This window comes from Chaetura pelagica, unplaced genomic scaffold (assembly GCF_000747805.2).
Source record: "Chaetura pelagica isolate M959 unplaced genomic scaffold, ChaPel_1.0 scaffold314, whole genome shotgun sequence".
Taxonomy (NCBI): Eukaryota; Metazoa; Chordata; class Aves; order Apodiformes; family Apodidae; genus Chaetura; species Chaetura pelagica.
The window spans coordinates 2591202-2613315 of record NW_009953218.1 but is presented as its reverse complement, the minus strand read 5'-3'; the positions used below and the strand labels follow the sequence as shown (position 1 = coordinate 2613315).

Below are 22114 nucleotides of genomic sequence, written 5' to 3'. Positions count from 1 at the left end.
GGAAAGAGGGGAGTTGTTTTTTGTAATTCATAAATACCAGGCCAGTGGGCAACTGAAAAAAACACGTTGCTGATTGTGTCCCAAGGCTGGACTGGCCTTAGTCCAGTCTTCCCAAAGTCTTTGTGTTGCTTTGCAAGCTCTTGCCACCTCTGGTCTACATCAGATTAAGCCAGTTGTTCTGAAGTGGCTGGCAAGGGTAGGAACAAATGAAGAGGCTGATAGGGGTCCATCTTATTTTGGTTACTGACCCCAAAATATCAGTAGATAATGTCTAACACAACTCAGGAAGATACATTCCTGAATCTGGGTGACAGCTTGAGAGGAAACATAAGAGAATGCAAAATGTATGCTATTTACTAATTTTTCCCCACAGAACGTAAATCACCAAGGTATTTCCTTGGAAGTAAGGTGGTAGTATGATACAAAGAAAGACAAGTTCGTTTTGTGGTGTTTTTTAATTTTCTTTTAATTTCCAGATAGTCATCTGAAACTTACATTTCCATTTGTTTCTCATTGGGTGTCCATTAATTTTTTTTTTCCTTTGTGTCATTGTAATCTGTAAATATATATATTTGGACTATGGACCTGTCAGTTTAAATGGGAAAGAGACTGGAGCTTCAGCAGTAATATTAACAAACTTCAACTTTTAACATTTCTGATTTACGTTGTTTCATTACCATGTGACACATGAGGTCAGGGAACACATGAATTTTGCACTCCAGATGAAAGACCTGAGTTTTGGTACGTCTTTAAAACAGAACTCTGTCTCTATCACAGGAAAGATAAAAGAAACAATTACGAATTTAACATCTCTTCATCTACCTACTTGTACTAGTGTTATGAGAAACCTCCCAAGCTTTATGGAGAACATGCTTTAACTTTTTCCACAATCAAAGGTGCCTCACACATAAAATCCATAATCATGTCATTGAATCTAATTATTCCATCCCTGAACTTTCACACCAGACAGTCTCCTACATCCCAGTACAGCTGCTTAAAGAAAGCAATAAATGAGAGAGACAATAAACTAATCTCAAGGACCTTCTTTTCCTGCAAGCCAGACCTTGTGTGGTTTTGTGTTACACTTACTCCAATCTAGCTGCAGATTTAAGCTAAAAGGAACAGCCCTGCTCCCCCCGCCAGTCTCTAGGGTGCTTTTTCAAAGCTTCTCCTTCACTGGACCTCACGTGGTGTGGCTGGAGCGTGTCTCAGTGCAGCACATTGATCTGATAGAAAGCCAAAGAAAAACCCATCATGCTTATCAACTATAGCTGCTTGTGTTAGGTTTTTATAAACCATGTTTAACATGGCTGGACAGCCTCTGTGGCAAGGTTTTCTGTTCCTGTATCAGTTCACAGAGTGCCACCTGCACCACTTGAATCCTTAGTGTGTGGTATAGGGGCCAAGTGTATTTGCAAGGTTGTACCCGTGTTCAATTTTGAAGATGTTTTCTTGTATGCTGTGCAGAGGTACCATTCTGTCCACAGCCATGGCAAGGGGAGGTTAGAACAGACCTGAGTGAAATCCACAACTCACATTGGTGCCATGGCAGAGGAGCTATTCCATATGTAATGAACCCCAGTCATGTACTTTACCATATGCAGAAATGTGTGAGAAAGGTGTGGTATAGATAGGAACTGGGGGGCCAGGGAGAATTATTTTCTTTTAAAAAAAGAAATACCTTCTTGTCTCAGTTTTCAATTGTTAGGGCCAAGGAATAAACTGTCAAGTCTTCATAAATCACCCACTGCTGCCTTTATTGCTTCCTGCAAGGAATTCTTGATCATGGCTTTGGCTCTTCTGAACATGCACTAGGAGAAGTAGCAAGACCCTTATTCATGTCATGTTTTCATTTGATTTTTGCTGAACACTGTCAGGTCTTCTCAACATCTCTCAGACATCCAAAAGAAAATAATGACAAAAGCAAAGTGTGGCTGGGCAATACTACAGTGCCATTAGCATTATACCATTCTTGGCTTCACAGCAAGGGAGGATTTCAGTCACCAGGCTAGATCTATGCAAGGAATTTCCTTGCCCCAGTTCTGAGTGCTTAATTAATGATCTTTAGGCTTTCTTAGTAGTCTTTATATCCTTTGAGCAGGCTGAACAACAATTCTGCACTGGCTATCTGCCTAGGACAGCCGTGTGAAGTAACTGCTGTAGCATCTAATGTAATTTAATAGCATCTAATAGGACTACTTGAGCAACTTCATTCGCTCTGACTCTTAGTCTTCTTGGAGAACTTGTAATTTTGCATGTCAAAACCAACAGCTTCTGTCTAATAAAATCTGTTTGGACTACAGTAGCTCTTGTCAGTGCAGGAATCAGTCAGCAGGCAGTATTACCAACCAGTTCTCATCCAAACTCAGATTTTTAATAGATCTAGTGCAGCTTGAAGAAGCTTCAGAATCTTAAAACTTGCAAGAACTTCAAGTTTTTTGTCCCCTAGAAAAGGGTAGTGGAGTTAAAAATCAGTGAAGTTGTTATCATTGAGCATTGATATCCTTTTGCTTAATCAGTTTCTGACTGAAACCAGCCTGTTTCAAGTCTGCTGTGTCACTCCTGGATGACAAATTGGTATGCACGCCTAATTACCTCACCAAAAATGAACATAGGAGAGTGCTCATATTCCTCAGAGCCATCTAGAATCTGGAGGTTTAATCCACCTCTGAGGGTGACCATCAATATGGATGTTATATTTACTGCAGTCCCTGCAGTAAAGTTTCTTTGTGAATACAGCCCATGGTGTCTTCCACATCTGAAAGTACCTGAATGCTGAATCCAGATCTAATCCTACCTGAGTGCTGAAAATGTGCTAAGCTATGTACACCTTTTCACAGCTGTAGCATGGGGCCATCACTGGAGCTTGGCCTGGTGAATAGTGATTTCTGTGGTCATTTGAAACAGGACTATGTCCTCCTGGTCCTCAACAGCCCCTTGGAGCAAGAACAGCACAATGCTGCCCTTGGGTGGAGCTGCTGGGTGGCTCCTGGGAGAAAGCTACTCTCACTGGATGTGAATCTGGCATAGAGGAACTACAGTCAGTCATTATAGCAAATGATGCTGCACTCCTAATCGTCTCGTAGGTGGGTTTTAATATCCTCTAAATGGCAGCTTCTTGGCTGGTGCTGAACGTTCATTTCACTACCCTCATCTAAGCAGTGAATTCTGGAAAGATTTTTATGTTAAGGATTAGGAGAGTAAGAGCAAGTTTGAAAAAACAAAAACACTTCATCTCATTTTTTATCTTGATCCACAAGCCACCTGGTCTTGTTTTTTCAGTAGATCAGCTCTGTTGTACTGAGCTGCTTACTGCCCACAAAGTGAGGCACTGCCTGAATTACTGCAGACCAGGGTCACTGGCTGCACAGGGAGCAGGTCAGATGAGACTGCCAGTTACAAGCCAGTACAAGCAGCAAACCTGAGATTTCCTTTTGCTTGTGTTCTCTGGGTAATACCATCTCCAGCAGTGAAAACAAGTACAGGAATATGGAGGATATCATAGTTTGCTAGACAGAGAACATTAGTACAAGTATCCTTTCCAAAAGGTAAATATTGATATAGATTTCCTAGGAGAAATGCATTAGGATGCAAAAATTAAGGAAAAGGGGACTTCAAATGTAACTTAAGTATTTCAAGATGTCATTGAGACAAGCCGGTGCAATTGTTTTGATTTACTTATTGCTGAGCACAGCTGAACTGCAAATCCTTGTTGAAGGTACTTAGAAATAAGAGGAAGTAAATGCAAAGGTTCCCAGAATCCTGTAGATATGTATAGATAACTGCCACTGATTTTACTAAGAATTTAATTGCTGTTTTCCCTGTAAAATTTCAATGGATTCTTTCTAAATTTTAAAGTCTCATATGTAATTTCCCTTGTATGAAATCAGTCCTTTGTACTGACTGTTCATCAGTCACCCTGCTTGGAAGAACTAATTTTCAGCTAGTCTTAGCCTACTTTAATCTTTACTCTGTATGTGTGTTTGTGTACCTGCAGTAAAATTCAGGTAGGGAGGATTGTTATGGATTATGACTGCAGAAGCCATAGATTTCTATATTTATCTGTTTATAGCTCTCATGTTAAAATAAACTCTGGACAGAACTTACCTAGAGACTGCTCATTGACTAACGTGATGTTAAAAGCTCTTTGAATTTGGCTTTTCATCAGTGTGCAGGACAGAAGTTGTCACAGCATTCATCAACAGTGAATCAGTCTTTTTTCTGTAGTCTAAGAAAGCAAGATTAAAAATACATCTTTCACCAGGCTTCTTAAGCAAGTAAGGTTTAGAGCATCATACTGTGTGCATGTCAGTTCTTTCCTGATCAAACTGTATCATGTAATCTACTTGCCAATTTCAGCCAAATCTGGCAAGGGAGAAGTTGTTAAACCCCAAAGATATTAAGTTCTTAAAATGTTCATGAAATCAGGAAGAGGGATCACAGTCGAGCCCTCTCTGAGGAGAGACATGAACAAGAGTTCAACTATATGATTAGGTTACACCAGATAATATTATTGTAAATAATATATATGTTATTGTATAACAGAGAATCCACATGAGGATGAAAGAGAGAGAGGTGTTACGAATATCCAGCTCTGGGAAGTATCTGCAAGTAGTTTTGCCACCTTAGGCACCACAGGTTCTGATCCCTGGCCACAGTGCAGCAGCAAGCCCAGCTTTGCTCCTTCTGCTGCTCAAGAAACTACTTGATTCTTAATGCTTAGGGACTTCTCAAATGCATTGATGGTGCAGGTCTCATAAATTCCTAGATAGTTGTATCAGGTATTAATTTTTACATTGCAATAGTGCTGTATGTTTACTTCTGAAGTCTTGCCTTGGTCTTTGGAGCTTGGGCTCATGAGTAAGGTCAGTATCCACTTCCAAATAGTATTTTGCATTTTCAGAAGGGCTGTGTCCATACTTGAAAATAAAGTGGACCAAAACTTCTCTGGCCCTAAGGGTAATTGCCAAGACATGCCTTTTATTTGTTAGCCTAAATTCCTCTCCTCTGAAACAGAGTGACCTGGTTCATCCTGCCTGTGGGGAATGGTCCCTGGCCTGAGCCTCCCCTGCAGCCTGACCAGGTCTTGTCTAGGAGAGAGGGCGAGTTTGCATGAACATGATACAGGCCAACACAGAGTCCAGGGACATGCTCACGACTGAGCATTTCTGCCCTGGCCTTCTTCAGCTTGCTAGCAATACTGTAGCCAAGAATGCTGATACTCCAACTTGGTATTTTCTGTACTACTGGGGGCAAGTTGGAAAGAGAGGAATAGTTATATTCGGCTCAGTCACCTGGTCCAGGACATTGGTTGGCTTGGGTTGCATCAGGAGCCTGCTAGATCCTTGTCTCTTCAGCAAATTGCAAATGGAATTAAGTTATTTGAAAATGAAGATGTACCAAAGCTGCACGTATCATCTTTGCAACTGCAACAGATCTTCAGTCAATTGAAGTCCTTTTCAGAGGGAAGTAGTATTTTGAATGTCTGCCCCTACCTACCAGTGTTGAGTTTAGCATCCTTGAAGCAAAACTTTGCAAAGGAACAACCTGGTATAAAGTGCCAATGCAAAGGTGTAAGAAGGCAAAAAGGAGTCAATGACTCCTTCAGTGTTAAAAGGATCAGAACTTCAAAGGCTTCATCAGGTGCTTTCTGAGAGAGCTGTGGGGCTTTCAATGGTTGTTTCCAGTGTTGTGCTTCAGCAAAATCTGAATAAACCTCATAAGGACTTCATCAAAAAGGGTTGTCTTTAGCTAAATCTTTCTAGTAGCTCACTGTTGCCTTGCATATTGTGCATAACATGTGTTAGTAGATTTGTATTGCCATTTGTATTGCCATGTGTTGTGTGTATTTGAGCCATATCACAGCTGGAAATGGGAAGCACTTTGTATTTATCCTCTTGCTCTCCTAATGCTCCTTTCCATTTATGAATGATTCCTTAACTTTCAGAATACCCCTGTGGGGCAAAAGTAGAGAAAATACGCACAAAGCTATTTTCTGGTTTTGGAGGTTTTTTCTCCCCCTTGGTGTGATACATGATAAAAGGCAGCTTGTGAAGTCAGTGCCTGGCTCTGTAAGGTGCATCTGGTTTGGTAGGATGCTTAGGTTGGGTATCAGAGTTTGTACAATGATAGCAAACAATGTACAGATAATTTTTTCCTTCTAGTTAAAGTAGTTTGGAAAGTATAAAGGAGTCAGAATTAATATTTTTGTGTGCAGCAGAACATCCCTTTAGAACATACTCTCAGCATTTAATTTTATATTATTTACTGGCCATTTTTTATTTGCATATTTTTAACACCTAGTGCAACTAGTTTCTGATACTTTTGTTTAGCATACTGTCAAGGAAAAGATATAAATACTAGAAGATGTAGGGGGAAAGTGCTGGTTCCATTGAAATTAGCGGAAGCTTTATCATTCCTTGAAACAGTCAAGATGCCTTCGTGTTCTTGCAGGGTGCTTGTCTCACATCTACTAGTTGTTGCTTTTTTGCAATGCCAAAGATACTTCATTATTTTCTTCCCTTTTTTTCTGTGCCCTTCTAGGATCTCTAACAATTTCTGTAATAGTGTGTCCTAAATTTTGCATTGTTTTCTCAAGGTGACATGGTGACCATAATGTAGGTGACCCTCCTCCATTCAATGACTACTAGCAATACCTCCCATGCTGTGTTTTCTTTCATAGCTATTCTGCTGTTGCCAGACAAAGTTCTATTCATTTATTACCCTGTATCAGTTTCCTGATTTGTTGTCCAGTAATTTATGGCTTTTTGGAGCTTTGGCACTCATTACAGTGCCCAGTGACCCTTGTGACCCTTCTCCCCACATACTCTCTGCCATCTTGGCCCCTGGGCCAGTTTGTTGATGCTGCCAGTTGCTGTGCATATGTTCTTGCCAAACCATGCAGGCTGAGAACCAGGGTCTTTGTTTGACAGCTAGTGTCAAGGATCTAGAATTTAGGCAGCAAGAAGTTGATTGTGCAGAAAGACAGATTCTGAGGGCAAGATTCCTACGTTGCCTCTGACTGTGTAGGTAGTGAGGTGTCGCTGATGCAGTGATGAGCAGGAGAGCCTGGAACAGTCTAGACAGATACACTGCAACTTGAAGAGAATATAGGAAATAAAATACTGAGTAAGTGGCTTTACCTGGAACTCAATGGAACTCTCCCAGTCACCAGTATGCACCTTGCACAGGTGCATAGGGGGGACTTTATCCTGCTGGGCATTAATACCAGTAAAAAATACACTGCCCAAGAGGAGCATGGGCTGGTGCCCTGGGCAGTTACTGGTGATGGCATTGGTGAAGGCATGTTTGTTCAGTGCTTTTGGTGATACTTCATAAATACCAACTAGGAAGATAAATTGTGGAGCTTTTTCCCTTCCATCTTTCACCACTTGAGAGTTCTATTTAAGACATAAAAGATGGTGAGCACTGGGGGAAGGTGGAGAATGAACAGGAAGGGAGAAGGGAGTTGTTTCCTTTCTGATGGCTTTCACTGTAACTAATAGTGTGAACGTGTTCATTTTTTATATCATGAATGATTTGGTATTTGTTGCAGTAGCACAGATCTTTGGAACAGGATTACAGTGCCAATTAGATAAAATACATAGAGTACATGTAAACTCCATCTACATGTACCTGTAAGTAGAAGCTTATAAAATAAAAGAAGTAAACAAATCTGCAATTAGTTCTGGAGCTTTAGTATTTTATTTTTTAAAAAAAGAAGGACTGTAACTTCCCAAAATACATCCCCTTTGTGATGCAATGTGAAAGGATCCAACATTGTACTTACTTCTTAGAATTTCTGGAGAAATGCATTTTGCTGCCAACGTAACATCCTTTAACAGGTCTCCTGCTGGTCAGACCTTATGTCCTGCTGTGACAGCCATGACTATGTGTACAACTGATTGTTAGTAGGCAATATAAATCTGATTGGAACATGCCTGTTAATTGGTTTGAGAGCTCAATACAGACAATGCTGTCTCATAGCAGATTGTGTAGATAGGCCTAGTCATAGGGTTAATTCTGCTTGACAGCACATCAGCAGCATCTTGAGAGTAATTACTCAAGTTTTCCCACAGTTAAACTCAGATCTTCAAAGGCTTCTACATTTACAAGTATTATTAACCTATATCTGAAACATGATGTTCCCACAAGGGCTAATTTTTTCTTCCATTTATTAAATATACAGGTTATAGGGTTCATTTGCTAAGTGCTAAGCCCTTAGAAGAAAACAGTACTGTTAGAGACAGAAAAATCTGCAGTGCACGACCAAAGCTAATGGTGCATAATGCACACATCATTGTCTTTTTGCAAAGACTTTAAAATAAGTTAAAATTTAGGTCTGGCTCCCTTCCTCTCTCCCTTTCTCCCACCCCCTGCTTTCCACTTGAAAAAAAAGTCAAACCACTTATTTCTATGTGCAGAGTGAGTAAATTGAAGACACACACAAATAAAACCCTCCTAGGATGTTGTACAATTAAGTACATTGGATACAATGTTGTTCAATTAAGATCATTGGATATAATACATATGACATTAATGAAATGGTATGTGCTTCAAAAATAGATTGGTAACATTCATGAATAAATTAAATACTCTTAATGACTTTTCAAAAATGAAAATGAATGAGAACAATGTTTATTTCATAAGGACAACTGTGTTCCAGGATTCACAGCGTATTATTTATTCGTGGTTTAAATTCCTCTTATTTTTTCTGCATTAATTTTGTGCTTTTTAAAAAAAAATATATCTTTTTTGTGACTCTACATGTTAAAAAAACCCCAAATGTTAAAGAGAGTAATTGTTCTTTGGGTTCAAATGCCCTTAAATGCATTAAGTATTAGTATATGGAGGTAGACAGTCTTGTTAAAGACAACATTTGCTGGGGAATCAGTCTGACAAATGGCTTTTATGGCATAAAGCAGTTCTTGTAACTTATGATCTTTTTTTATTTTCTTTTGCAGGTCAGAAACAAAGTTTGACTCCAATTCAGGTATGTTTAGATTTACAGTGTTTTGCTGAATGTATATTATTCAGGTTAATCTCAAAAGAGTAGTTTATCAGTTCAAGTTCATTTTGGTTTTAAACAAACTGGGGTAGGTCAGTCTTAAAAAGGATCTTCATTTCTCACCTTCTGAAAATAGCATTATTGCTGTGAAGCATTTGGTTTCATTCCTTTCATTAGCTCCTGTCTCTTTACATTTTCCCAAAAAATGATCAGGAAGATGTATCTTGTGACAGTCTTTAATTGATCCAGAAAAATTATAGTCCAAATAAATGATAATACACACTAAAACAAATGGAGGACTGAAGTGAAGTTTGAGAATGATCGCTGCTTTAAAGGAGAATGTTTTTCTTCCTGGTGGACAAAGACATTTCATGGGAATTTGAAGTCAGTGCAGCCTATCTGTCAGGAAACAGATGATTTGTCATCAAATTTTTGTGACAGATGCATGTACACAACGCATGCCAGACCAGTCTGTAGAGCTCGCTTCAGGAGGTTTACCAAAAGGCAGTCGCTCTCAAGTTGTCTTTTTAAAGAACTTTAATGTATTATAGGGACTGGGAGGGAAGTGAAGGTCAGTATAACAGGTTAATGTGTTTCTAACAAGACAAAAAACACAGGACAGCATACGGGAACAGTTGGGGGAAAAAACAGAGATCCTAATAGCAGACTGTTATTTATTCAGTTAACTAATCCTGGGTGTTCCTTAAAGTTAAACAATGGTAAATTAAGAACGGGCTGTTGCCCTGGAACTAGCTGAAATGTCCATTGCCTGAAAAGGTCATTCAAAACCAATTGTGTTGCTAAGATGAAAAAAACCTAGTTTAAACAGAAAACGTAATATTACTGTGGTAATTTTGTATTTTTTGTACTTGTATAGGTCAGTGTTTTCTTCTATATGGTTTGCTTAATGCAGTGATTGTAATTGCTTAAAATTATACAGCTTTTACAATTTGTTAATCAGAGAATTTGTGAAATAACATGTTTCCTTTTATTGCAGTTACAGAATGATTTGGTTTTGTAATGTGAGGTATTATGTTGCTTTTTCTTTCCACTTTAGATTTTATCTTTTGAACTGTCTAGGAGTGCAATCTACAGCAGGAAGCATTTATACAGCCAATTCCTACATCTTGTATATTTGAGTCATCTTGCTTCTATTATGATTTTAGTCTGTGAGTTAGAGGTTACTTGCTTTAAATATTGTTTGAATGAACTCTTGTGCTAAGATCATTTCTTGGATCTTGACAAAACAGTTTTATATGGAGGGATAGTTTCACATGTTTTCTGACATCAGACTCTTTCTTTTAATAAAGTCAGCAAAACTGTGGTGTGGAGCAGTACGTCAAATGTCTCACTTTTCTCTTGAAGGGAAGATGCTCTCTGCAGAGCTTCAATTTGCAACTTTTGTTGCTTGCCACCCAAACGCAGACAATAAGCCCAGACCTCCTGCTGCCTGTGAGTGAACAGAAGGGTGTAGGAAGGGAGTGGAAGGATGCATTGGTGATAGTTGAGAGGCATCCTCATAAAAAATGAAACTCTGGTGTGAGGAGATGCAGTGCCCTGTGTAGCACAATGTTCTGCCTAGCACAGCCCTTTGAAGTGTGTAAATGTACCATTGATTTTGAAAGGGCTGCTGCCATTTGAAACCAAAGACTATATTTATGCAACCTTGAGTCCCTTGGAGACACCTTAAGGTATTTTCATATCCCTCATTTTGTTATGAATTCCCCAGCCTGTGATCCCTGAGTAGACCAGTGATCCTGCAAACTGGAACAAACTTGCTTTGTTTTCGTTTATCTTACATTACTCGAAACAGTTCAAGTACTGAACCTGAGAATGAAGTAATTTTATTCTAGGATGAGTATTTTCTCCCAGGGAGCTGTTCTACAGCCTGTCAAATGCTCTAAATTAACCCTAATGTTCATTCCAGTTAACTTGCATGTCTAAATGTGCCCTTGTTAAGCATTTGTCAATGCTTATTGTACTTGTCTTTCCAGGAAACATTTGTGAAGCATTGAAGAATTAAAATAAGTCTTTCTGAAGCAAGTACAAAGTCTGGAATACAGCTTTAAAAGTGCCCAGTAGGCTCACTGTAGATGTAACCCTGGAAATGTTGTTCAACACTGAAATATTAGGCAAACATTGTCAAAAGAAGATTAATTTCAACTTAAGCATTAACTTAAAAGGCTGCTGTAAAATTCCTATAGCGATGATCGGGATTTATCATATAAATAGCTATAACATCTGTAGGGGACACACATTCTTCATATCATGACTAACAGTTCCATCTGAGAAACTTCTTTGCCTCTGCTGATTCTTTTTAAGTCTATAGCTGGCAGAATTTCTGTCTCAGAGACCATGGGGTTAGCTTCATGCTGTTAGATCTTATGAAATGAAACAATTTTGCTTTCCTGTCATAATATGATGAATTTCACTGGTACTGAAAATAGGGGTTTTTTTCTAAAAAAGTACTTGAGAGTGAAAAAGGTTGTAGGAAAAATATTTCTTTCTCAAAAATTCTTACGGAACAAAGTAAACCACAAAAACTGCAGCTGAAACCATTTTGTTGTAATTATTAGTATTTTGGTAGTGTCTAACATGCTTGTTGTGCTATGCATTTGGTTAGCAAATTTTAGAATTTAAGAATGCAATAATTATATTGGAATAATCAGTTAATGAAAAATTCTTTTAGTTTAGAAGAAAAGATGCTGTTCTATAACAGAAGAATTTGTAGGTCTCAAAAGCTGTCACTGAACACTGTTAATCCCACTTTAGTAACAGAAATATAAGCATAGAAAATGCAATCAGCTGTCTCAGCATGTCCACTGGTCACCAGGGAATGGTACTGGTATATTTCCTAATGCCAACTGAGAGGGCTTTTTGAGGTACCTCCTGTGATGTTTGGTATATCCTACATGTCACTGTTGAGGTGAGCCATGTGATATTCAGGTAATAGTGTTGGCAGTGAAATCATGAAGGGCAAGAAAGTTGTGGTTTATTCTGTGTTTTAAAAAAAGGACAAATGCCCTGAGAATACGCTTTCTCTGTGGTGGAGTCTCTTTTGTTATGTATGTCACTCAGGCAGTGGGATGGAGGAAATCAAAGGGCACAGAGTACAATAAAATGACAGTCATGGAAGCACCATGCTCTAGGAGTGCATCTTTGCACTGGCAGAAGAGAGAGGAGTGCCCAAGAGTGCACAGTGCCTTCAGCTGTGCTCTTCATTTGCTGTGCCAGCTTCCTGCTTCTCTCAAACAAAGAGATGAATCTCCAAAACCCGTTCTTCTGTCTCCCTGCTTGATCATAGTATGACTCTGGATTGATTAAATGAAATGCAGAGATTGCCTGTGGAATTCTATGTCACTGGTTGTGTCAATACTTTGGAAACATTGCAGTTAGCATCAGGAAGTAAACTGTAATAGCTGCCCATGCAGCTAGAGGCTGTCCTGAGGAACAGCTGCACACAAGCTGTTGTTGGGTCCCTGCTGCCCCAGCAAACAAACATAACGCAAGTTGAGGAGCCCCTGACAGTTCCTGAAATTTCCTTCATCTGCCTTCTCTTGACTCATAGTGTAAGCCAGTGACTCCGCTGGTCATTTCTCCTCTCTGCACATCTCTTTTTCCACCAGATGAGTGTATCCATGAGTCTCCAGCACCACACAATGCTGCCACCCCTTCATCCCCATCAAAGCTCCCATCCTTTCCTTTCTCACCTCTTGTATTTCCTACTATCATTCCCTTAATGTGGCCCCTACGATGTACCAGCTTGCGAGGCTACATGATTCAGCACAGGTGCTAGAGAACAGTTGAAGAAAATTATAAGGTTGGGGGTGGTCAGATGTTTTCCTCTCATAAATTCCTCTTGGCTACACTTCCAGATGTTCAGCAATTGACTTTCCAGGCTCTCACTATCAGCCCTGATTTAACCTGTCCTGTCATCAATCCCATTGTATGAAAGTCATCAGAACAACTACTAAGAGCACAAGGAGCTCTTCGCCTGAGTAAGAAAGAAATGAAAACCAAAAGGCATCTTGTAAGTGAGCATCTCTTGCTGACACTTGCTACTAGGAAAACCCAAAAGCAACTTGACTTGCCTGAAACCTTATGTCCCTGAAACATCAGGGCACTTGGTACTATCAGTTGATTGACTGGATCATATATCTAAGTACAAATTAACAAATCGATTCCTAAATTTTACCTGTGACAACTTCTTCACCCAGGATATGATAGAGCAGTTCTTCATTTCTTCTTAGCAAGGCCAAATAGTTTCAGGAACAGGGAAGAAAAGAGACATTTGTTGTTTGTAACAAAATCATTGACAAGTTCATCAGTCACCCTATAACCAGAGTATTTGATTAAAAAGTGTAAAAGGATTACTTGCAGAGTCTGTTACAGGGAAGAGTGGCAAAATTAACAGAGATACAGAAGAGCTTTCTGGATGAGGCAAATGACTTCTTGTGGTTTAGGTCCAGCTGACAATGAAGAATGTTGTGAGGTAGGAAGGAAAAAATCCAGCTGAAAGCTTGTGGGTAGATACAAGGACAGGAAGAGTCCAATCACCAGTTATGGTCATGGGCAAAACACACTTGACCCCTCCAACTTGAGTTCTTTCCACAAGGTGCAGTCCCCCAGGAACAGGCTGCTCCAGGGTGGGCTTCACACAGAGTCATAGCTTTCTTCAGGCACAGCCACCTCCCTGGCATGCTCCACGGCTGCAGGTCCACTGTGGAGGTCCCTTATGGCCTGCAGGCCCAGAGGGCTGGAGCACCTCTCCTATAAAGACAGGCTGAGAAAGTTGGTGTTGTTCAGCCTGGATAAGAGGAAGCTCCAGGAAACCTTATAGCAGCCTTCCAGTACCTGAAGGGGGCCTACAGGAGAGCTGGGAAGGGCTTTTTATAAGGGCATGTAGTGATAGGATGAAGGGTGCAATGTGTTTAAATCAGTCCTGTGATGAAAATGTTTAGATTTACCTTTTCCATTTTAATATCATTAATGTAAGAAAATTCACCAGATTCCTTCAGGATAAATTTTTCTACCCTTCTTTCTAAGTACTAAAGACAACCTTTTCTATTTTGTATTTAATTGTAAATAACTAAAAAAGGCTGTTTTTAACAAGCAATTTGGCAAAAGTAGTCTGAGAAGACATGAGTATTATGTAAATCATGGTTGTATTACATGGAGTTGGAAACTGTGGTACACAGTTGAATTACCAACTGTAAACTATTATTTGAAAAAAAAAAATGTTTCATGTCATTAGACTATACAAACTAGCCAAGTGGTAATTATCAATGACAGAAGGTTCAATAAACTTTAAAATAGTTCATGTTTTTCTTTTATTGAGATAATGCTGTAAATTTAGACCAGTAAGAAACCATACAGAAGATCTGTCAGCTTTTATTATTTCATATTGTAGTCTCTTATCAAACTGATCTCAGGTTTTGTAGTACTAAGAGTAAAGGGGAAAATGCAAGCTGCTTTTAATTAACTGGAATGTTCAGCAATTGCCATCAAAATCTTTACAGTGTTGATCTGAGTATGAAGCAGAGAACATTAATTTGTCTTTTGTTGACTCAATTTACTGACAACCACAGCATTTAAGATGTAATGGTAGACAAGTTAGTGTCATACTGCTACAACTGCTACATGTGAACACCCATCTTCTTAGGATTAACTCCTAAGTCAAAACTGCTAGTGAGGTCTAATGCTGCCAGTTTAAGTCAGGCACAATTTGCACTTAGTTTTATTCAAGTAACGACAGCACAATAAGGTCTTAAGCTAGACAGTGAATTAAGTTACAAGGGCTGAAAGTATTTCTGCAAGGAAAGAATTGCATACCTATGTGGTCTGATCAGGAGTCTTAACAACCTTGTTTTCCATCAGGGGCTGAATTATCATTCTCTCTTGGTGAGTATACCACTGTCATGCCCACATATCATTCTTTACAGAATAAGTGATCCCAGCCTTTGCATCAGCCACAGTCCAGGTGTCTGAACAATCCTAGATTTGTATGCCCTCCTCCAAACACCATGCCTATCAAGATTACAAAGTCCATCTTCTCAGTGTCGGTTGTTCTAAATAAACCCTGGAGCATCTAATTTAGCACTAGTCTTTGCTTGTCTTTAGTATCTGTAGCAATAGTGGTGCTTCAATTATTTGCATTATATCCTTTTCAGGTTATTTCTCTGTCTAGCTTTCACACAATCTCTGTGTGTGTGTGGAGAAATGGTAGGATTTAATTCAGAGAGACACATGCTATTACCGTATCAGAGGGAGTGGGATCATCTCGTCTAACTGTCCACCTTAACATAGCCTTCTGGGCTTCATCTAGAGTCAGCTGGAAGAGAGAAACATCCTCAGAGGGGTTCATCCCTTCTGCTGGGAAAGTCTGTCTGGGGATGCAGTGAATCACCTTTTTGAGTGCTGTGAACTTTAGGCATGTAACTTTGATGGTTAAAGCTAGAAAAGATTATGTCCATGTGGAAGGGATGTGTAGAGAGCTGGGGATGAATGGGTGTGATCCCCAAGTCAATTTCACAGCTGCAGCTGTAGAGGTGTAGTAGAGAAGGTTCATAAACTTAAGAGGATGGCTACCAATTATTCTCAAGTTTTTCTGCTGGGTGTCAGTAAACCACCTGTACACAGAGCTTGGGTGCAGCATATTTATGGGAAGGATGAGTTTACCTGTTATTATTTTAGTTCCTTGTCTCCTTGTATGCCTTTTCTTCTCCCTTTTCTTTTCTTACCTTTTTCCAAAAAAAACAAATGCACTTACATGTCTCCAATTATCATTACCCCAAAGAACTATAGCAATTTTAATCTCTTTCTCTTGAATTATGAGTAAAAATTGTCAGATGTTAAAAAGCTGACAAAATGCATTTTGTAAATAGATCTCTCACCACTGTTCATCCATTCATGGGCAGGAAGAGAAATATTTAACTGAAAGACAGATGACCTAAGGGTAACAAGAGTGAAACAAAAGTGTTGTAAATGTATTAAATTTAGGTTCAGCCAGGGCCCAAAAATTTAGCTGGTCTTTGGCATGTTTCAGAAAGCATAAGAAATTTTCCAAAAGCTTAGTAGGCATAGATTTTGCTGATTTTATGCTGCTATTCTTGAGCTTTTAGAAAGTCAAAGTCTTTTAGTCTGCGTTAACCATTCTCACTAAGTTAAGGATACTTGACACATTAAATGCATATTCAAAAATTGAACATTGTCTCTTTAAAACATAAAATTTAGAAACAAGTGTTCTATTTTTTACCTCTTTTCAAGGATGCATTCATAAGAACAGGATTTCCCCGTTCATATTCTCATTTTAAAAGGGCTTACCCATGAGATCTTTGTGTACTTCCATACTATCACCTCCACCTGAGTTAATGATTTTTTTTTGCCCTGCCACACAGTCTGTGTTTAAGCAATTTAAGCAGAGTCCCAGGAATATGGATTCACAGAGGCGTGATACTGTGGAATGTTGAAACCTATGCCTGCAGCTGCTTTTACTCCTTTGGTTTGAGGCATCACAGTATAGACGATATAAAAAGTATGTTGCACTCCTAAAAAAACAGAGAAATGTACATAGCAGAACTGTAATCCTAACTCCCTTACTCTAGTCTCTGTAAAAGTACTTTCTTCAATGATACAATAACAGAAGTTTTCATCTTCTCCTTTGTTTTCTCATACAAGGGAGATCTGTGCCCAAAGGACCTACTCCTGGCCAGGACATATCAGGGATCAGGGAGACTCCCCAGTGGTTCATGCCTCCTCCTGGGCCCCTGTTTCTGTGGAGGAGGGAGTGAGTACCTGGCCACCATCCCATCTCCTGTGAAGACTATTCATAAGTCCAAGTCTGAGACCCACGTCATCACTCATTTAGGGTGCCTGCTAGTAGGGCACCCAGAATGGAAAGGCAACTTCACTGTGTCTGGGTGGGAGTGAGGACACAGACCTTCATCTAAATGCCCTTGGCCTTCAGGTGATCTGATCTTCCTTTATCAGATCAAGAAAGGCCTGAGACCATACAGAGACTCTGTCCATCCCTCCTCCCTCTGCTCTCGTTCCCACAGTGAAGAGGGTTGTTGAGCTGAAACTAATGAGATTTCCACTGACATTTTGCCTCTGAGAACATTTTTACTTATCCACAAATGATCGAGCTTTAATGAGTTTCTCATAATTTGTACAAGCTGTAACAGTATATTTTTTTTCCTCTGCCAATAATTATTGCATCTTTTTTTAAATTTTCATAAGCTGTATTGGCCAGTGCCAGGCTTAAACTTTGCACAGATGGAGGCAGACAATAATATTAAAATACCTAAGTAATCAAATACATTGCAGCCTGCAGTTCTGCTTTAGCATTTGGATAGCAATGTCTTACTTCATATTTAAAAACATAAAGGTAGTCTGCTAAATAAGCTGAAAGAATAAGGCAGGGTATTTTTCAATTTCATAACGATTAACAAATGAAGGTCATTCAGTGTCACCTTCAGTGCAATATAAAGAATAAGATCATCTAATTTATGCAGAAATTCTACCTTTAATTCAAGCTGCATTTACAGGAACTTCCCACCCGTATCTCATTAGTTCAATGTTATGGTTAGTTTGTGCAAGTCTATTTTAACATTAATGAATGATGGGGAATTAGAGAGTTACAGCAGTGATAGTAGGTATTTTAGAAACATTCCAAGCAAGAGTGAATAATGCTACACTCTCAGAAAACCCAACTGATACTTCCTGAAGCCCATGCAGACATTTAAATGATCTTATAAAGATCAGTGAAAAAAAAAATAAATTAAAAAATTGTTCCCATGGGATGGGCACAGGAAAGTAGATTGTTAATCATAGGCACAGCAAAAAGATACGGTAGTGTAAAACTGCAAACAAAATATTATTGTTTGCCCTGCTCACCCAATTTACATATTTGGATGGCCTTTCTATTGTAGAAAGAGGTAAAATGTTCAAGTGGAGGTGGCCCATGTTAGTCCCAGAAGCTGGGGTAGCCACAGCTAGGACTGTGTGACCAATAGGGTTTTTTATTTGGGGACCAAACCTGTATATGGAAACAAGGTTGGGGACTTGTGTGTCCAGGAAAGTTTACTGTTAGTTCACAAGCAGAAATAATAGATTTTTTTTTTCAATCTGTTGAACTGGGGCAGAGTGTATATCCCTCAGATTTTTCAACAGAAATTGATATTGGAAAGGAAACATTTCAGACAAAGGCTTGAGTTATGTTCTTTCAAAATGAAGCCTGAAAAACAGTTGAGCTATTTAAATTTTGTCCAAATTCTCCAATTTTTCCAGTCAGAATTTTTTACAAAATTTGAGAAATTTTCTAGACCCCTAAAGGCTGTGTCTTAAGTAGTTTTTATTATATAGAAAGAAACCAAAACCAAATTCCCAAACCTGTCATCAACTCAAAACTCAGGCCTCATTTAATTGGATACTTAATTACTGGCACCCACAGGTTAGTTTCCTAGATTGCACAATCAGCCGTCTGTGACAGCCTTTGTTTTCCCTGCTGCCCTGGTACAATGCAGCTGAACCCCCTGGTGACCCCTGGGAATGCCAACAATAGAGATGATCAGTCATTGCACACGGAGTTCTCCAAAGGGTGATGGACATTGTTTCAGTTCTTTCTAGAAAGGGATTCATAGTTTTGCAGGTATTTTAGACTTAACATTTCTTAGGGTGTCAATTTAAAAATGTGTTACGTGGAGTAACAGTGTGAAACTAATATTGCACCTAGTGATAGCAGTGCTGGACACTGTAGTACAGAACTTGAACACTGAAAGCTTTGCTGCCGAGGCTGCTTTGAATACAACAGAGTAGGAATCCTTGCTCCTCCCCGCTCCACCTCCCCCCTCAGAAATACACCAGATCAGTGGGATGGTGCCTTGTGCAAATGAAAGACCATCATGTTTCATGTCAAAACATACAACTGTTTTAGTCTGGCTCAAGGTGAGGCTCTGAAGCTTGTGTCAGATATGGCCTGTACTGAAAATCTGCAGGTCATTAAGCTGCCTGGGAGGGAACTTTGTTTTTAACGTCCATTTTGGAATGTTGGTCGGAGGTCCCCAGGCCGTCTAGTTCTTGCTCTAAAGCCAGAAGCTGCAAAGCTTGTTTGGGTTTTCTGCAAGATGCTTTATGGACTGTTGCTTGTGGCATAGGAACCAAGTAATTTTTCAGAAACTGATTGTGCTGTTGGCTCTGTTCTTTTCCTGTGGAGATTTTGACCATACTTTACCTCCTTGGTTGTTTTATAGGAATGAATCCTATTGAGAACACCTGGAGAGATACAATTACAGCATGAGCATTTAGAACCATGGGGATGCCTCAGCTTCCTGGGGAACTGGGAAGAAGTCAGGGAGTGCACAAAGATTTTTTTGGCTGACTGCAAACTGTTCAGGGTACTTGATGCCTTCAAATTTCAGAGGAGGTTTGAGCTTAGAACAGTCCCATTTAGGCAACTGAAATCAGACCTTTTCTGCTAAGGCTAAGAGCACTTTGCAGCCAGATTGTGTGTTACTTTGCTTGCAAACGGATGAACACGTGAAGGGTACAAATGAATAACCCAGCAACCTCTGGCATTCCAGTTCTTCTGCATCCCTGCAACTTCCATTGTGGCAATGCTGCTAAATCCACTTTGCCTGCTCAGAACTTAAATAAACAGACGTTGTACTTGTGTGGAGCTATGCAGCATAAAAAAAAAAAAAAAAAGGTCTGAGTTTGTTAAATAGAGTTGGATCAGTACTGGGGTGGTGTCAAAGGTTAGATTTTGTTATATGCAAGGTAGGGTTGGGGACTGACATAATGTACCTTCTCTTGAGTGATCTGTTTCTCTAAGTGCTCACAGCATGCTTAGAGAATAGAAAGTACAGTATGTTTCAGTCCCTTTCCTGGAAAGTTCATCATCTGCTACCTGGTCTCTGACTAAAGATTAAGCCCAGATAATAACCCAGGTAATTTAAGTTCTAAATTTTCGTACTTTGCCTTTTGCAATGCTGAGACAGAGGAGTTCTTTGGAACAGAGGGATTACAGGCTTATTTGAATTATAAAGGCACTGACCTCAAGTAGCCTTTTAGTCAAATCCATTGCTTATGTGGTCAGTTTATAATCATGTTTCTGTGATATTAGTGCAAGGATTAGTGTCATTGCTGATCTCAGAGGTTTACCTTATTTTATTCTAACTGTAGAGTTCCTGTCAATCAGAGACATCACAGTAATTATTCACAGCAATACTTCCTTACACCCCTTGCACTGTATTCTCACCCTTTGCCTTGGGTTGCCTTCAATAGTTGTTCAACCTCCCAGTTAAACTGATTCAGCTTGCTAGCCCAGAAAAAATGGGGAGTCATTTTCTGCTGGTTTAATGAATTGAACTTTCTCCCCACAAATCAGTAAACGGCACAGCTGGTGAATGGTGAGGAAGCAGCAGGACCAAAACAACCGAGAGAGGGGGCAGGATGGATTGCTTCAGCTCTGTTATTGCACCTTCCCTTACCTCTGCCTTCCTAAAGCTTCTCCACTTCGCATGCAAAATATTGGAAGTTGATTAGAACAGAAGCCTCCCATGCATCTCCCATGGGACCTCCTGACAAGCAGGGTACTGGCTGTTCTGGGTTGAGTGGATCTTTGTTGAAACAGAGACATCCCATATGAAAACATTTGCTTCCATCAAGTAAGCATTTCATGTTACTTTTGATTAAAAATCTGTTTTTATGGAAAATTGCCTTCTGAGCCCTTCTCAAGATTTTGTATTTGCCTTCTCTGGTGAAAATCTTAGGAAGACTTTACTTTTAGAATGAACCACAAACTCATCTTTCAAACCTAAACAAAATCTCTGTACATCTCCTTCCAAAATCTAGTCTTAATTGAGGCTACGGTTCCTTGACTTCACACTCCCAAGCACACACTGCCTGAGAGGAAGCTGCCTGTTTGAGTGAAAAAGAAAGAAATATTTCCTGTAGTGTAAGAAAAAATTAATGAAAATAAGAAAGAAAGTGAAAGGACCAAAAATGGGAAATTGGTCACATAGGGTGCAAAAAGCATTTAATCAACATTGAATTAAAATCTCTACCTACAGCTACTTTTCAACTTAACTATTCTTGCTTACTGTAAGTTGGTACAGGCTAAGTTTCTGCTGGCTAACTTCTCTTTTGTTAACAATGCTTCCAGTCAAGCCTCACCTTCCTCTGTCTTCCCGCATGCTTCATCCCAGGGCTCTCCTGGCAGAGTTTTGGCAGTAAGCAACCAAATAAGCAATTGTGTGTATGAGGTGTGAATCAACTTTGCTTCAGTAAGTTCAGAATACCTTGCAAACTCGTTCAGCACTATTATGCAAGGTTTCAGCGGAGCTCACTTTTGAAGTAAATATTAAAGTGAAATGAGGTTCAGCGCTGTCTTTCAAAGCAGAGCATTATTTTACACCTCGTTAGGTCTATTTTTCCTACTAATACTCAGTGGCAATTGGACAAGTAAAAGACTGATGGGATGAACAAAAGCAGTGTTCCTTTCCTGAGCATGTCAAATCCATCCTGCAAATGTGGCATTAAGAAAAAAAAAGACCCCAAATCACATGGCACAAGTCAGGCCTTCCAAGGAAAACCTGCACTACAGCAGTTTGCACAAGTCTTTAATGTTTCAGACCCTCCTTTCAGCTGACATTAGAAGGATCTGCTATGAAGACAGTCTGAGAGAGTTTGGGCTGTTCAGCCTGAAGAGAAGGCTCTGGGGAGACCTTATAGCAACCTTCCAGTGCCTGAAGGGGCTACAGGAAAGCTGGGGAGGGGCTTTTCACCAGAGGAGGTAATGACAGGAGAAGGGGTAATGGTTTTAAACTGAAAGAGGGTAGATTTAGGTTAGACATCAGGAAGAAATTATTCACCATGAGGGTGATAAGATACTGGAATAGGTTGCCCAGGGAGGTTGTTGATGCCCCCTCCCTGAAGGTGTTCAAGGCCAGGTTCGATGAGGCTTGTGCTGCCTGCTCTAGTGTGAGGTGTCTCTGCTCATAGCAGGGAGGATTGAACCTGATGATCTTCAGGGTCCCTTCCAACCTTAAGCATTCTGTGATTCTTTGATCATTTGTCTGTATGCAGCTGATTTGCTGTTTTTCTCAG

At 39.7% G+C, this 22114-nt stretch overlaps 1 protein-coding gene across 2 annotated transcripts in view; it reads left to right on the top strand.

Moving 5' to 3' along the window:
• MSRB3 (methionine sulfoxide reductase B3) overlaps window positions 1-22114 on the top strand; it is a 60374-nt gene that overhangs the window by 17904 nt on the left and 20356 nt on the right. For both annotated transcript variants that reach the window (XM_009997743.1, XM_009997742.1), the window contains one exon: window positions 8964-8992. In XM_009997743.1, coding sequence (XP_009996045.1) covers window positions 8964-8992 — 29 coding nt within the window. The remainder of the gene's footprint in view (window positions 1-8963; window positions 8993-22114) is intronic.